This window comes from Gymnoscopelus microlampas (genome assembly GCF_963454915.1).
Source record: "Gymnoscopelus microlampas genome assembly, chromosome: 20".
In the NCBI taxonomy this organism is placed as follows: Eukaryota; Metazoa; Chordata; class Actinopteri; order Myctophiformes; family Myctophidae; genus Gymnoscopelus; species Gymnoscopelus microlampas.
The window spans coordinates 37,927,300-37,941,841 of record NC_139957.1 but is presented as its reverse complement, the minus strand read 5'-3'; the positions used below and the strand labels follow the sequence as shown (position 1 = coordinate 37,941,841).

General features: G+C 42.0%; 1 protein-coding gene across 4 annotated transcripts in view; it reads left to right on the top strand.

Moving 5' to 3' along the window:
- ralgapa2 (Ral GTPase activating protein catalytic subunit alpha 2) overlaps positions 1-14,542 on the top strand; it is a 252,180-nt gene that overhangs the window by 46,949 nt on the left and 190,689 nt on the right. For all 4 annotated transcript variants that reach the window (XR_014599889.1, XM_084045660.1, XM_084045658.1 and 1 more), the window contains exons 2-3: positions 2,722-2,832; positions 6,289-6,338. Coding sequence is in view for 3 of the 4 variants with exons in the window: in XM_084045660.1 (XP_083901786.1) it covers positions 2,722-2,832; positions 6,289-6,338 (161 nt within the window). In the remaining variant the exon portion in view is untranslated. The remainder of the gene's footprint in view (positions 1-2,721; positions 2,833-6,288; positions 6,339-14,542) is intronic.

Here is a 14,542-nt window from a genome sequence, read left to right as displayed (position 1 = left end):
CAGATATACAAGCTCATAGCGCGGCACTGAGTGCCGCGCTATGAGCTTGTAGATCTTCTATTTTTGAAAAATCGTGAAAATTTATTTTTTTAGATTTTTTTCCAAAAACTGTTAGGATTTTGATTTTTTTTAAAGAATGGCCTCAGGTCTTAATGGGTTAATCGCCTCTCTGCTGACTCGACCTTCTGCCCGGAGGCTCCTCTTGTGACACAGCAGGCCAGCGTTTCCGTTTGGTGACTTTATGCAACAGGATGCTAATACCATGCCTTCCTGACAGCAGTGTTCACATCGCTGCCACCAGAGCACATCATCTGCAGGTAGTGAGATACAGGAGCTTCTGTTGGCCGACCTGCCGAGTCGACAGACCTCTGAGAGTTTGAGGCTCTACGTCCTCTCGGTGGGGGCTCCTCACCGGCAGGTGATTCAGTAGGCTACGACAGCAGTGACAACATAGAAATGTGTGTGGGGAGGAATTCATTGACATGACGATTTCATTAGGGGAGAAAGAGGGGGTAAAAAAAATAATGAAAAGATAAAAAGAAGATGTTCCATGTTTAATCATCATCACCTTTATTTAGACTCGGGAGTACAGTTGAGGGGCAAGCCCTCATTTTCAATGTAGCAGAGGTTACAGGGATGTGCACGGATAGACTCTAGGTGGTGCTAGAGCACCTGCCCTTTGCCCTCTTGACCAGAAGTGCCCTTTTGAAAAAAAGGGGAAAAAGGTTGTTTTTTTTTTCAGTTTACAGCAGGGGTCTTCAACAGGGGGTCCTCAGAGTTACTACAGGGGGTCCGCCAAATCTTTATGTGATATGATTTTTCTTTTTACCATAACCACTCGAAACCTAGCATCCCTTTTCTGAGGAGAACTTTAGCCAAAAATAGCCGATCTACAAGCTCACAACGCCTCGCAGCGCGAGGCGTTGTGAGCTTGTAGATCGGCTATTTTTGGCAAAGAGGTATAGGTGTAGAGGGAAAAAAGAGCAGACCAAGTAAACAAAAAAAAGTATAATTTACTTGAGCACCTGCCCCTCAAAATGTCTGTGCACGCCACTGAGAGGTTACAATAATAGACACAATCAAAATTCATTACAGATTGACAAGGAATGTGAATCAGAGTACAGTTACAAAATAACACAACTTAAACGGTACATAAAACAGTCAACTAAAACACAATTACTTAACTAAAACAGCTGCAATCACGGTTAAAAGTATTAAGGACCATTGCTCTGAATTGTCCAAATGATGGCAAGGAGATGATTTTTAAAGACTGTTGAAGCTCATTCCAGGAAGTTGGGCCCCTGACAGAGAAAGCTGCCTTGCCCAGCTCTGTATGAGCACCTTAAGCGTTTAAAAAAATCACTGGAGCCGGTCCGATAAGTGCTATCGTTCTGTTCCAGCATGGAACAAATATAAGCAGGCGCATTCCAGCAATTGCTTTAAATAAAAACGAGTACCAGTGTTTATCCTGCCTCTCAGTCAGAGAGGACAAACCTGAGTCATAAAGTGCACAGTGTGGTGAGTGCCATCATTATCCAGGTAGACAGTGTTGAGGCTTTAAAAGTGATGGAGCAGCAATCCTATAAATAATGAGAGGAAAGTGGCCTCAATAATAGTTTTAACCCATTGAGACCTGAAGCCGATTCTACATGTCTCCTAAATCTCAACAGTATTCTCAAAAACTATGTTTCTATATCAGTGGTGCTCAATCTTTTTCATGTCAAGGACCCCCAAAATTATATGTATTTGGCCTCGGACCCCCATCAATGTATTTTGTTCCAGGGACCCCCCAGAAGCAAAGATTTGAGTTAAAAATATTCGCTTTAAAAATATATATATTCAAAGGTTTGCACACTTTTTCACGATTTTTCAAAAATAGCAGATCTACAAGCTCGTAGCGCGGCACTCGGTGCCACGCTATGAGCTTTTATATCTGCTATTTTTGAATAGCCCAAAGTGTAAAATAATGCTTTTAGCTCAAATCTAAAAATGACACAGTTCCAGGTCTTAATGGGTTAATGTCTTTCTATGTCTCCATGGCATGTTAGAGCACCATTATGAGGAGTCACGGTACGATGCATATTATTCCGATACGGGGAGTCACGATATAATACGTATCCCAGTACAAGAGTCACGATACAATACCTGTATGCCAATGCAGGAGTCACGATGCGATGCACTGTGATTCAACTAAGCTGTTCTAAATCAGTGGTTCTCAAACCTTTTCATGTCAAGGACCGCCAAATTGACACTTATTAGCCCGCGGACCCCCATTTGAAAAGATAAGCCAGGGACCCCAATAAGAGAAGGTTTTTACGTCTCTCTAGCAGTGATTCTCAAACATTTTAATTTCAAGGACCCCCAGTTTGACATGCATTTGGGCTACGGACCCCCAATTAATGGCATTTGTACCTCTGGGACCACAATTTATATTGTAAAATCTATGTTAATGTAACTCTGAGAGTGTACAAATGTTTGTACACTCTCAGAGTTACAGACCCATAAGGGCCCATTTGGTTCCTGTCCATCATTTAGCTGGGGTCCCCCTGGAACCCCCTCAAGTACCCCTGGGGGTCCCCGGACCCCACTTTGAGAACCAATGTTCTAAATGACTTTGTTTGTATTGTGTCCCAATGAGGATGTCCCGCTTTACTTTACGTGTATTTGCTTTCAACCTTGATTTGACTGATTTGTTGTTTCTTTTGTGTTTTTGCATTACAGATATCATTGAGAAGAGTGAACTGAAGGCGTTCTTCGAGAGCAACTGCTCTCAGATTTATTTTATCTTCTATGAAAATTTCATTACACTGGAAAGTAACTTAAAACAAAAAGGTGAGCATATTGATTTTTAATTTTTCAACCCATTAAAAGCATCCGTGTCATTTTAGATTTTGTCACACATTTTCAAAAATAGCAGATATACAAGCTCACACCGCGTCACTTCGTGCCACGCTGCGAGCTTGTACATCTGCTATTTTTGAACATTTGTGACAAAATCTTGAAAGTGTGAGAACTACTGATTTTAGAAGGCATTTGTAGAATCGGCCTTGGGGTCTAAAGTGAAATCAGGGCCTGTGTACGCTAACAGCATGTCCCAGTAATCAGAAAAAGCTGAAGCGTGGTACTGTACATTTACACCTACAGTAGCACCTACCCTCTCATCGTAGCCTCTCTGCAGGCCAATGAACATGAACCCAACGTGAACTCAGATTACAGCCCACAGGAAAACCATTTGAGCCCACGACCAAAAAAAACTGTTAGTGATTTGGGAAGCCAGAGAGAAAGAGAAAGTCCCCAGAGGTTAGGCACTTCATTATCCAACGACTTCCACCTCCACACGCGCGCCACACGCACACACGCACGCTCACTGTGGGGAGTAATTTGCATTTATACAGTAGGATCACCTGGTTTCATTTAATAGGAAGTGGACTGCTGCAATATATTGAACCATGATTATGATCCATATGGAATTACAGCGCGGCTCGTGACCAACACCATTCCCGCCATCCAGGGGACATTAAAATATGTATTTGGGACTAAAATGAATCTCGGGACAAAGTGTTTTTTTTTTTTTTGCGTATCACTGTCACTTTATGAACGGTGGGCAAACTAGTGGCACGACAGGGAAAATATTTGTATATGTGTTAATAGAATGCTAACACTGCTAGTACTGATCATCATCCTCCTCCTCAAGTAGAACTTAGTTGCAAACATGTAGTGATATGCAGAAAGAGATAGAGAGCAGACATACTAGAGATGCGCGGATGGCCTCTCACGTCACCCGAATCCGCATGTACAAATTAATTATCCGCCCGTTATCCAACCACAATAATTATATTATCCAATTTAAATATCCGCATCCGCACCAACCGTTTTTCCCGTATGTCAAAATATTATTATTTTCTGGTATTCCCCGTTAGTTTTAGTATTAGTTGTGCGATGCGATCACAAAATACATTGATTTAGCCTATGGAATATCGGTGCGTCTTTTTTCTTTTTTTTAAACCGGTGCTGCGCTGAACATACAGAGCGCACTGGTCTGCTGCGCTGAACAGACAGACTCTGTGCGGCATCCAACATACAGGCATCCAGCATACATGCGGCATCCAACATACAGAGCGCACTGCTCTGCTGTCAGCGCAGCACCGGTTTAAAAAAAAAAAAAAAGACGCACGCCGCACGGACATTCCATAGGCTAAATCAATGCATTTTGTGATCGCATTGCACAGAGGCTGCTCTACACACTCACACAGACACAAGCACGCAGAGATTTAGCTATTTTATGGATAGATATATTAGATGTCATTAATTTATTTACCGCAATATTTCACCCGCGGTTTATCCGATATTAATTAATAATTATATTTGATTGACCCGAATCCACCCAAACCGCGGTTAACTGCGGCAACCGCGGCTAAAACCGCGATCCGCACATCTCTAAGACATGCTCTCAAACAGCATCCAACCCTGGCCAAAATACGGATATTCTCCAAGCTCTGGCGGAGATGAATTAATCACAAATTACAAACCTTGACGTTTCTTTTCCATGCATCGACACCTCAACAAAACGTCTGCCTGTCTGTGCTCCACGGAGTAGTCAACGTTATTTATACAGTATGATGTGGATTGTGGTATTAAAGATACGATAATAATGTTAAACGGAACAAGCACAGCATGTCACTTTGTGCCGAGCTGCAAGCTTGTACGTCAGCTATTCTCTTCTGGGGGTCCCTGACATGAAAAAGTTTGAGAACTACTGATTCAGAAGGCATTTGTAGAATGGGCTTTTATAACTGTGCTCTCCCCAAACCCCAAATCAGAGATCTCCCTCCCTCCCATGTTTTGTGAAAGTTCTCCCTGGCGTTCGCTGGGACACTTGCTCCAAAATGCTTCAGGCTACTGAAGCAATAACAACACCCACCCACCCAACCAACCCCCACCCAACACCACCAACCAACCCCCACCCAGCTCCACCTGTTGTGAGGCCAATTAGAAGCAATGCAGGGGCTCTGTATTAATGAGTGCTATATTAATAACTCACACTCTCAATAATTAACTCGCCCTCTCTTTCTCTCTCTGTTCTCCCACAATACAACATGTCACTCAATTCTGATGACAGAAGTGAGGGCGATTTTTTTTTCTTTTTCGCCTAACTCCAATCCAACTCCAACTCGCAATTATTTTTTGCATAATCGTCTCACAATCATTTGACTAAGACTAGAGGGTTTACTGTAAGTGGTTAAAGGTTAGGGTAAGTGATTTTCCTTGGTTAAAATAAGTGTTAAATAGCTCTATATTCTGATAGTACTCATTGCTATAGAGTGTTTGTTCAATAACAGGAGTCTCCATGTCTCTCCAGCTCTTTTAATAAACAGAAAATGCATTTTCAGGTCAGGATACCATTTTTTTCTCCAATCAGGATAGAGAATTCAGTCAGGATACAGATTAAACAAGTGAAATTGGAAGTGATGACACAAAGAAATGAGCAGACAGAATTGGAACTGGAAGCTCACAAATGGGTTCTTCTGATTGACTGAAATGTTGTCACCTACCTGAACATGTATTTTCTGTTTATTGAAAGCAGGGAGACCTGTGTTACTGAACGAACACTCTATAGCAATGATTACTATCAGAATATAGTGCTTTAACCTTTTAACCAAAATAATATCACTTACCCTACCCTTTAAAACCAGGAAAAACAACACAATCTCCAAAATCCCAGACCGTGTCATATCATGACATTAATATCGATTTATTTGCCCAGCCCCAATTTCATTACAGAGTCTCCCAGTATTTCCCAGTATTACACTGTCAAATCAGGAGTGTTCATTTAACTGGTGAGAGTGTACCTTAAACCCATTAAGACCTAGAACTGTGTCATTTTTAGATTTGAGCTAAAAAGCATTATTTTGCACTTTGGGCTATTCAAAAATAGCAGATATACAAGCTCATAGCGCGGCACCGAGTGCCACGCTATGAGCTTGTAGATCTGCTATTTTTGAAAAATCGTGAAAATGTGTTCAAATCTTTTAATATAAATATTTTTAAAGCGAACGTTTTTAACTCAAATCTTTGCTTCTGGGGGGTCCCTGGAACAAAATATTTTGATGGGGGTCCGCGGCCAAATATATATAATTTTGGGGGTCCTTGACATGAAAAAGATTAAGCACCACTGATTTAGAAACATACGTTTTTCAGAATACTGTTGAGATTTAGGAGACATGTAGAATCGGCTTCAGGTTTTAACTGGTGAGAGTGTACCATAATGCTGTCCTTCTGTCCTTCCAGGGAACAAATCTCAGAGGGAGGAGCTGGACTCCATCCTCTTTATTTTTGAAGTAAGTACCTTCATCTTCCTCTTCACACTGTCTCTGTGGGTCAGAAACCTTGTTTCAAAAATGTTCAAAAATAACAGATATACAAGCTCGCAGAGCGGTACGACCCCGGGAGTCCCCTGAAGGACCACTGGTGGTACCCGGAACACTGGTTGAGAACCACTGCCCTATTTTATACTGCATCATATGACAGTGTGGCGCAAAAATAGCTGATCTACAAACTCACAATGCGTATAGAAGCAGAGGGGGAGGGGGTAGTTTTTTTAGGTTGGGCGGCTTGCCGTACGAGAGGATAAACATTGTGGATTGTTTTCCAGCCTGGTAGAGAGGTGATGATGTCATTTCCTCTTTTTACACATCCCCGGTGTGTGTGTTGAGGTGGATATGTAAAGCAGGAGAGATGTGTGTGTCAGTGGTGGAAAGTAACTAAGTACTGTACATGTACTGTACTTAAGTACAATTTTGAGTTATTTTTTACTTTACTGGAGTATTTCCAATTTTCTATACTTTTACTTCTACTCCACTACATCTCAAGGCAAATATTGTACTTTTACATAACATACATTAACTACTTCAACCACTATATACAATTCGGCCAACTTGTGAAATGGGACATCCTGCATAATGAGTACTTTCTACTTTTGGTACTTTTAAGTACATTTTTATACCAATACTTTTTTACTTCTACTCAAGTAAATTTTGAATTCCGGACTTTTACTTAATTACTGAGTACTGTCTTCTACATTGCAGTATTGATACTTTTACTTAAAAAAATGGGAGTACTTTTCCCATCACTGCTCTTTTTTTTACATCCCAGTTGTGTGTTGAGGTGGATATGTAAAGCAGGTGTGTGTGTGTGTGTGTGTGTGTGTGTGTGTGTGTGTGTGTGTGTGTGTGTGTGTGTGTGTGTGTGTGTGTGTGTGTGTGTGTGTGTGTGTGTGTGTGTGTGTGTGTGTGTGTGTGTGTGTGTCACGCATGGTTGCGCCTCCTCCTCCTCCTGCTCCTGGTGTATAGTCTCCTGGAGGTTAAAGTCCTCCCACCTTGTTTTCCCACCTGACTTGTCAGAGCGGAGCGGCTCAGTTTCCAGTACAAACAGACAGGCTCTCCAGTTACATTTGCTCAGGGTGGAGCCGCCATGCAGGACCACGTTTGTGTACGTTTGTCCCTCTTCCTGCAGCCAGAGCTTGTAGATCTGCTATTTTTGAAAAAATCTTGAAAATGTGTGAAAATCTTTGAATATATATATATGTTTTTAAAGGGATTCTAGGCAACATTAAGCTTACATTAAAAAAATATTTATATATATATATTTTGCATTTTTTCCCCTCTATCAGCCACTATATAATGATGCTGGGGTGTTTTCCTGCATTGAAACACAGTCCTCTTTCTGAAATCCGTATTTTCCCTACTATTTATGTTTTGACATCCGGGTATCCGGGACGTAAATTAACGCACGCATGTGCGCGTCCGTGCGCGTCCGTCTGAACTGTTTACTTTCGGTTTTAAAACGCTCTCAAACTTCTTTTTTGAGGCACAGAATTTACTTTTAAGATAGCGTTTGGATAGAATTTAGTTGTTTAACTTCATATATGTGGTCAATTTATCATGAAAGAGCCTATTTAAGAATAAAAATTCAGAGAACCGGCAGGGGCGGGCAGTGGCACGCATTGTATCCGAATAAAGCAACCTATTTTGGGCATGGCCCGTTTAGAAGTCCCCCCTGCGTCACCCCTTGGTGGTCGGGGAAACAAACTGCTGGAGGGGCGGTGTTTGACAACAGTTTTTTTCTTTTTTTATCTCTGAACCTTTAAAGCAAAAATGTTAACTGAAATCTTTGCTTCTGTGGGGGTCCCTGGATCAACATATTTTGAGATGGGGGTCCGCGGCCAAATGCATATAATTTTGGGTGGTCTTTGACATGAAAAAGCTTGAGAACCACTGACAAAAACTGTTAGGATTTAGAAGACATTTGTAGAATCCCCCCCGAAAGCAAAGATTTGAGTTACAAATGTTCGCTTTAAAAAATATATATATATTCAAAGATTTGCTCAAATTTTTAAAGATTTTTCAAAAATAGCAGATCTACAAGCTCGTAGCGCGGCACTCGGTACCGCGCTATGAGCTTGTAGATCTGCTATTTTTTAATAGCCAAAGAAATACAAAAAATCACACCCAGTGTGAAGTGGGCGGTGTGGTCACAGTGGTCATCACAGTGATGGAAGTGATTCACATAGAAGTGTTTTTTTTAAGTCCATACTGCTATTCATAGGGCTGCACATGTGTCATGTGTTTTGCTAGCCAATCACAGTCCTGAATTTGCAAAGTCAGCCAATCACATTACAGCTAGTGGTGATGACACTAGCTGTAATGTGATTGGCTGACTTTGCAAAAGTATAGATTTGCATTGACTGTGGAAGGGTTAGCGTTGTAGACTGCGTTGTAGACTATTGGCCAATCACGGTGCAGGATTGGTCAGTGTCCAAACCTCACTTATAGGGGGCGGTTACACCGGCCCAAAAATTACCCAGATTCAGGGTGAATGTGAGGGGGGGGGGTCCGCTCCTCACCTCAACACAGGGTCATCCACAGGAAGACGATCCCTAGGTGTGGATGACGGCCCGTCGTAGACTGTCAGCCCTGACACCCCCATGGATATATTATTACAGTATGAGTGAGGCCAGACTCCCCTGTGCCCTGTTTCAGTACTATTATCAGCTTTATTATGCTACATTCCTAAGAGTGTGTGTGTGTGTGTGTGTGTGTGTGTGAGAGAGAGTGTCTCCAACGCAGCCTGCAGCCCAGGCTGGGTTCTCATCTGATCCAGTTACAGCTGTTTATGTTTTGTGTTTGGAGGGGCATTGTGTTTGTGTGTGTTTTTTCGTTGGTGACAGGTGCATTGTACAGAGTGTGTGTGTGTGTGTGTGTGTTTGTTTGGTTGTTGCATTGTACTGTGTGTGTGTGTGTGTGTGTGTGTGTGTGTGTGTGCAGGGCCGGCTCTAGGCAATTTGGCGCCCTAGGCAATATTTTTGCTGCCCCCCCCACCCCCCATTTAAAAAAAGGGCACCTCAGTCTCTTTTTTTTTTTTTTTTTTTTTGTTCCGCGATTTTGTAACCCTTTTTTCACCCGGTGCCAATTTGCTAAGTGATCCTGGGCACTACACTCCCCCCACCAGCCTAGGGAGGCTAGGGCCGAGCTCATGCCTCCTTCAATGCATGAGAGCCAACTGACCTTCTTGTCACCTGACAGGGGGGACAGGGGGGAGTTTCCCTGGTTGGACGTAGCGCGTGGAACCTCAGTCTCTTTTAAACAGAAAGTAATTCAGAGGACAGGAGCCTATCCTATGTCTGACAGCTCCGCGCCACCGTTTTCTGCCACAGCACCACCTAGAGCCTTTTTTACTCACTACTATTTTTCAAAATATGCCCAACATAGGGATGACAGGTTAAAGTGTGTGCGTGTGTGCGTGTGTGCGTGTGTGCGTGTGTGCGTGTGTGTGTGTGTGTGTGTGTGTGTGTGTGTGTGTGTGTGTGTGTGTGTGTGTGTGTGTGTGTGTGTGTGTGTGTGTGTGTGTGTGTGTGTGTGCGCGCACAGCAGCACTCCAAGGATCCTCAAAAGGGGGTTATTGCCCAATAATAGGGTATGGGCATATTCTTGACAAAAATAAAGGCAGGAGGAGGATAATAATAGTAATGGGCCATTACTGTGGCATTTAAACATTTTTTTCCCCGCAACTATTCGACTAGTACCAACAAGGTCGACTAGTGGTTATACTAGTCGACTAGTTGGTGAAAGCCCTAGTGTGTGTGTGTTTGGATGGAGCATTGAGCACAATGAGCAGCAGTCTATGTGTGCACACATAATGAGTGACACTGCTTCAGTACAGAGCACAGTTTTTGTACCTGATGTTTGCATGGTCTCTTTGTTAATAAACACTTAAAGATAAATACTTAGTCGTACAATGATCAATGAACAGCGAAAATAGCTGATCGCGCTATTTTTCTTTTACTTTTTAAAAATTCACTACTATTTCTCACAATATGCCCAACATAGGGATGCCAGGTTAAAGGTGATTATTGTGTGTGTGCGCTCTTAACTGCTGGGAGGATTAATTTTTAATCTTCAGGGTGGTAAATGTTTGTGTGAAAACACTAGTTATGGTGGTGATTCATGTTTTAGTTGGTGTGACGTCAGTGTTTCCCTGTCTGTCCACACAGGTGAATAAAGCTGTTTTTCTCTGCAACTTCCTCAATCCCACTTTGCTATGAAATCACAAGCCTTTCTGAGCTCCCACACTGCCGAGATTACACACATATAAATAACATAAGAACAACAAAGAAAAACGATAATGTTGACAACAAACAGTTATAAACAGTTTCATGTTGACAAGAAACAGTTAAAACGGTTGCATATAGGTAATGCACAGTTATTATGTAAATTCCTAAAATGGCCAATAGATGCTAGGGCATTCAGTTTAACCCATTTAAGACCTGGAACGCATCTGTGTCACTTTATGATTTGAGCTAAATAAGCATTATTTTACACTTTGGGCTATTCAAAAATAGCAGATATACAAGCTCGTAGCGCGGCACCGAGTGCCGCGCTACGAGCTTGTAGATCTGCTATTTTTGAAAAATCGTGAAAATGTGTGCAAATCTTTGAATATATATTTTTTTAAAGCGAACATTTTTAACTAAAATCTTTGCTTTTGGGGGGTCCCTGGAACAAGATATTTTGATGGGGGTCCGCGGCCAAATACATATCATTTTGGGGGTCCTTGATATGAAAAAGATTGAGCACCAGTGATATAGAAACATACGTTTTTCAGAAAACTGTTGGGATTTAGAAGACATTTGTAGAATCGGCTTAAGCTCTTGTTGCAAGAGGTTCCAAGAATCAGGTGTACCAATGCTGAAAGCAGTCTTTCCCAGTTCTGAACTGAGAAAAGGAAGGACCAGCCAATGGCTAGAGTGGTTTCTCATGCAACCTTTCATCCATCCATCCATTGATTGATTGAATACTTTATTAGCCGTTTTCTAAAAGTACAGAGGTACCAGTTATACAATAATGCTAAAAGGATAACACAAAAAGCCCTGAGGGTCCAATGCTATACAAGAAATCATCGATACTAGGAGCAGTAAAAGTATATTTACAGAAAAACAGTGGGGGGTAATTTATTTTGGCAAGCTAGAACAATGGTTCTCAACCTGTGGGTCGGGACCCCCAGGGGGGATGACAGTGAAGTGTCAATTTAAGACCTTTTTAATACCTGATAAAAAAACATTCCAACATCAAAGGTAATCAACAAACTATACTATAAATACTGGTCAAACATTGGCCAATTTGTCAAATAATATAAGACAGAGGCAACAATTGTGAAAATAGCCAATCTACAAGCACACAACACCTCGCGTCGCGAGGCGTTCAGAGCTTGTAGATCAGCTATTTTCACAGTATTTATCTGTGGAACTGAGTCAAACTAAATGAAATGGCTCAACCCCAGTTCAAATATGATTATTTGGGGGGGTTGTGGCCTGAAAAGGTTGAGAACCACTGAGCTAGAACAGTGGTTCTCAAACTTTTTCATGTCAAGGACCCCCAAAATTATATGTATTTGGCCGCGGACCCCCATCTAAAAATATTTTGTTCCAGGGACCCCCCAGAAGCAAATATTAGAGTTACAAATGTTTGCTTTAAAAAACATATATTCAAAGATTTGCACAAATTTTCAAGATTTAAAAAAAAATAGCAGATCTACAAGCTCATAGCACGGCACTCGGTGCCGTGCTATGAGCTTGTAGATCTGCAATTTTTGAATAGCCAAAAGTATAAAAGGTCATAATTATTCTGATGCTATATTTACACATTTTGCTGGGGACCCCCTGGAACCCCCTCAAGTACCCCTGGGGGTCCCCGGACCCCACTTTGAGAACCAATGAGCTAGAAGACTTGTCTAGGTCCAGTTGCAGTCTGTCAGTCTGTCTGTCTGTCTGTCCGTCCGTTCATCCTCAGTCCACCCATATGTCTGACCTGTAAATGCAGTCTGGATTCACTCATCTCCTCCATATTTATGGGGTTATCCTTGAAAAAAAAAGAAGAACTAATATTGAAAGCAGCTTAACCCTTCACATGTCCCCTTTTAGCCCCGCGTCTGCAGCGCCGCGTGTCCTTTTTTCCAGCCAGGAGATAAGCTGTGTTTGAGTGGCGTGTCCTGGACAGATACAGGATATACCGCTTTGATCCTCCGCTCTGCGAACATTGTACGGATTGTCTTTTTTTTCTTTTACTTATGAGATCAGACATGTTGGATCACGTGTGTGCTGGTGAATTTAATATCCACACGTAGGCTGTGGTAGAAGAAGTACTCTGATATTTGACTTAAAAGTAGTAATACCACAATACCACTAAAATACTCTGTTACAAGTAAAATCTGAAAATGTTTGGTCACAAGGACCCCCAGAAGAGAAGATTTTTGTTTAAAAAAAAATGTATTCAAATTCATCCAAAATTCTTCAAACACTTTTCAAGATTTTTAAAAATAGCTGATGTACAAGCTCGCAGCGCAGCACCAAGTGACGCGCTGTGAGCTTGTACATCTGCTATTTTTTGAGAACCACTGTACTAAACAACTGTTCTAAAAAGTTCTGAAAAACGTATGTTGCTATATGTATATATTTATAACTAAAATCTAAAATTCTTTCCTGGTTTTAATGGTTTAACCACACACATGAACCCTAGTATTCCTATTCTGGAATAGTTGAACATTCGGCATTTTTTATATTTTATGTTTTTATTTTTTATATAAAGAGAGCCGTGGTGAGGCACGCCGGTCAACTAAGTATAGAGGGTTTAAACTTGTGGTCCATGTTACAAACAGCTGGTGGTTTTGTCATGTGATCTTCAGTCCACCACCATTTGCAGACAGTCTGACTACGTATAATTAGTTTAGTCACGGCAATCAACAAACCAAAAAATAAAAAGCGCTTTTAAGACATTTACCGCACCGTGTGTAGTTTTGTGTGTGTGTGTGTGTGTGTGTGTGTGTGTGTGTGTGTGTATGAGAATTTCAGGCCGCGACCCCCCCCAAAATAATCATATTTGAACTGGGGACCCTCTGCCCTGACTTTCAATTGAAGGCATTACTTATTATTTAGTTTGACTCTGTTCCACAGATAAACATTGTGAAAATAGCCGAACTACAAGCTTGTAGATCGGCTATTTTCACAATGTTTGCCTCTTTCTCATGTGACATTTGACACATTTTTGCCGGTTCAGATACTCTATATACACTTATACTGTATGTTGGTTTGTTTACTGTTGAGTGAGAAAACAATGTTGTACATTAAGCTAATCACCTGGGTACCCCCTGTTTGGGAAACACTGGTGTACTAGATTCATTTTAGCACCTCCATGTTCTGTGACACACTTTTAATGCTGCATGACAGGCTTTTATTAAAGACCCCCCCCCCCCTCATCCTGTAAGAATTCCCTAGAAGGCTGCAGCCGTCTGTCTCCTCATCCCGCTCTGTGTGTGTGTGTGTGTGTGTGTGTGTGTGTGTGTGTGTGTGTGTGTGTGTGTGTGTGTGTGTGTGTGTGTGTGTGTGTGTGTGTGTGTGTGTGTGTGTGTGTGTGTGTGTGTGTGTGTGTGTGTGTGTGTGTGTGTGTGTGAGTGATTCTCCACCAGCATAGGATCTGTCCAGCATCTCCATCACTGGGATGGAATTACTGGGGGATGTGACCTCCTTTTTATGGGTCACACTGTGGTGGGGGAACTCCCCTCCCTCCTGAGACCTGGTAGAATAGATAGAGTACCCCCCCCCGGCCTCCTCCACCACTATAATAACACACATCCATGCTGTAGTAGTGGTGCTCCCTCCCTCCCAACCCCCCCCCACACACAGCCTGGCTGCCACCAGCATCCATCCTCCATCGTCTCTCCCAGTATCTCTTTGTGTCTGGTTCCACACAGTCACCACAGACACCTGCTGTACTGTTAGTGTAGCACGGTGGTTCTCAAACTTTTTCGTGTCAAGGACCCCCCAAAATGATATTTATTTGGCTGTGGACCGCCCCCATCTCAAAAACATTTTGTTCCAGGGACCCCCCCGGAAGCAAAGATATTTGTGTTAAAAATGTTGGTTTAACAATATATATACGTTCAAAGATTTGCGCAAATGTTCATGATTTTTCAAAAATAGCAGATATACAAG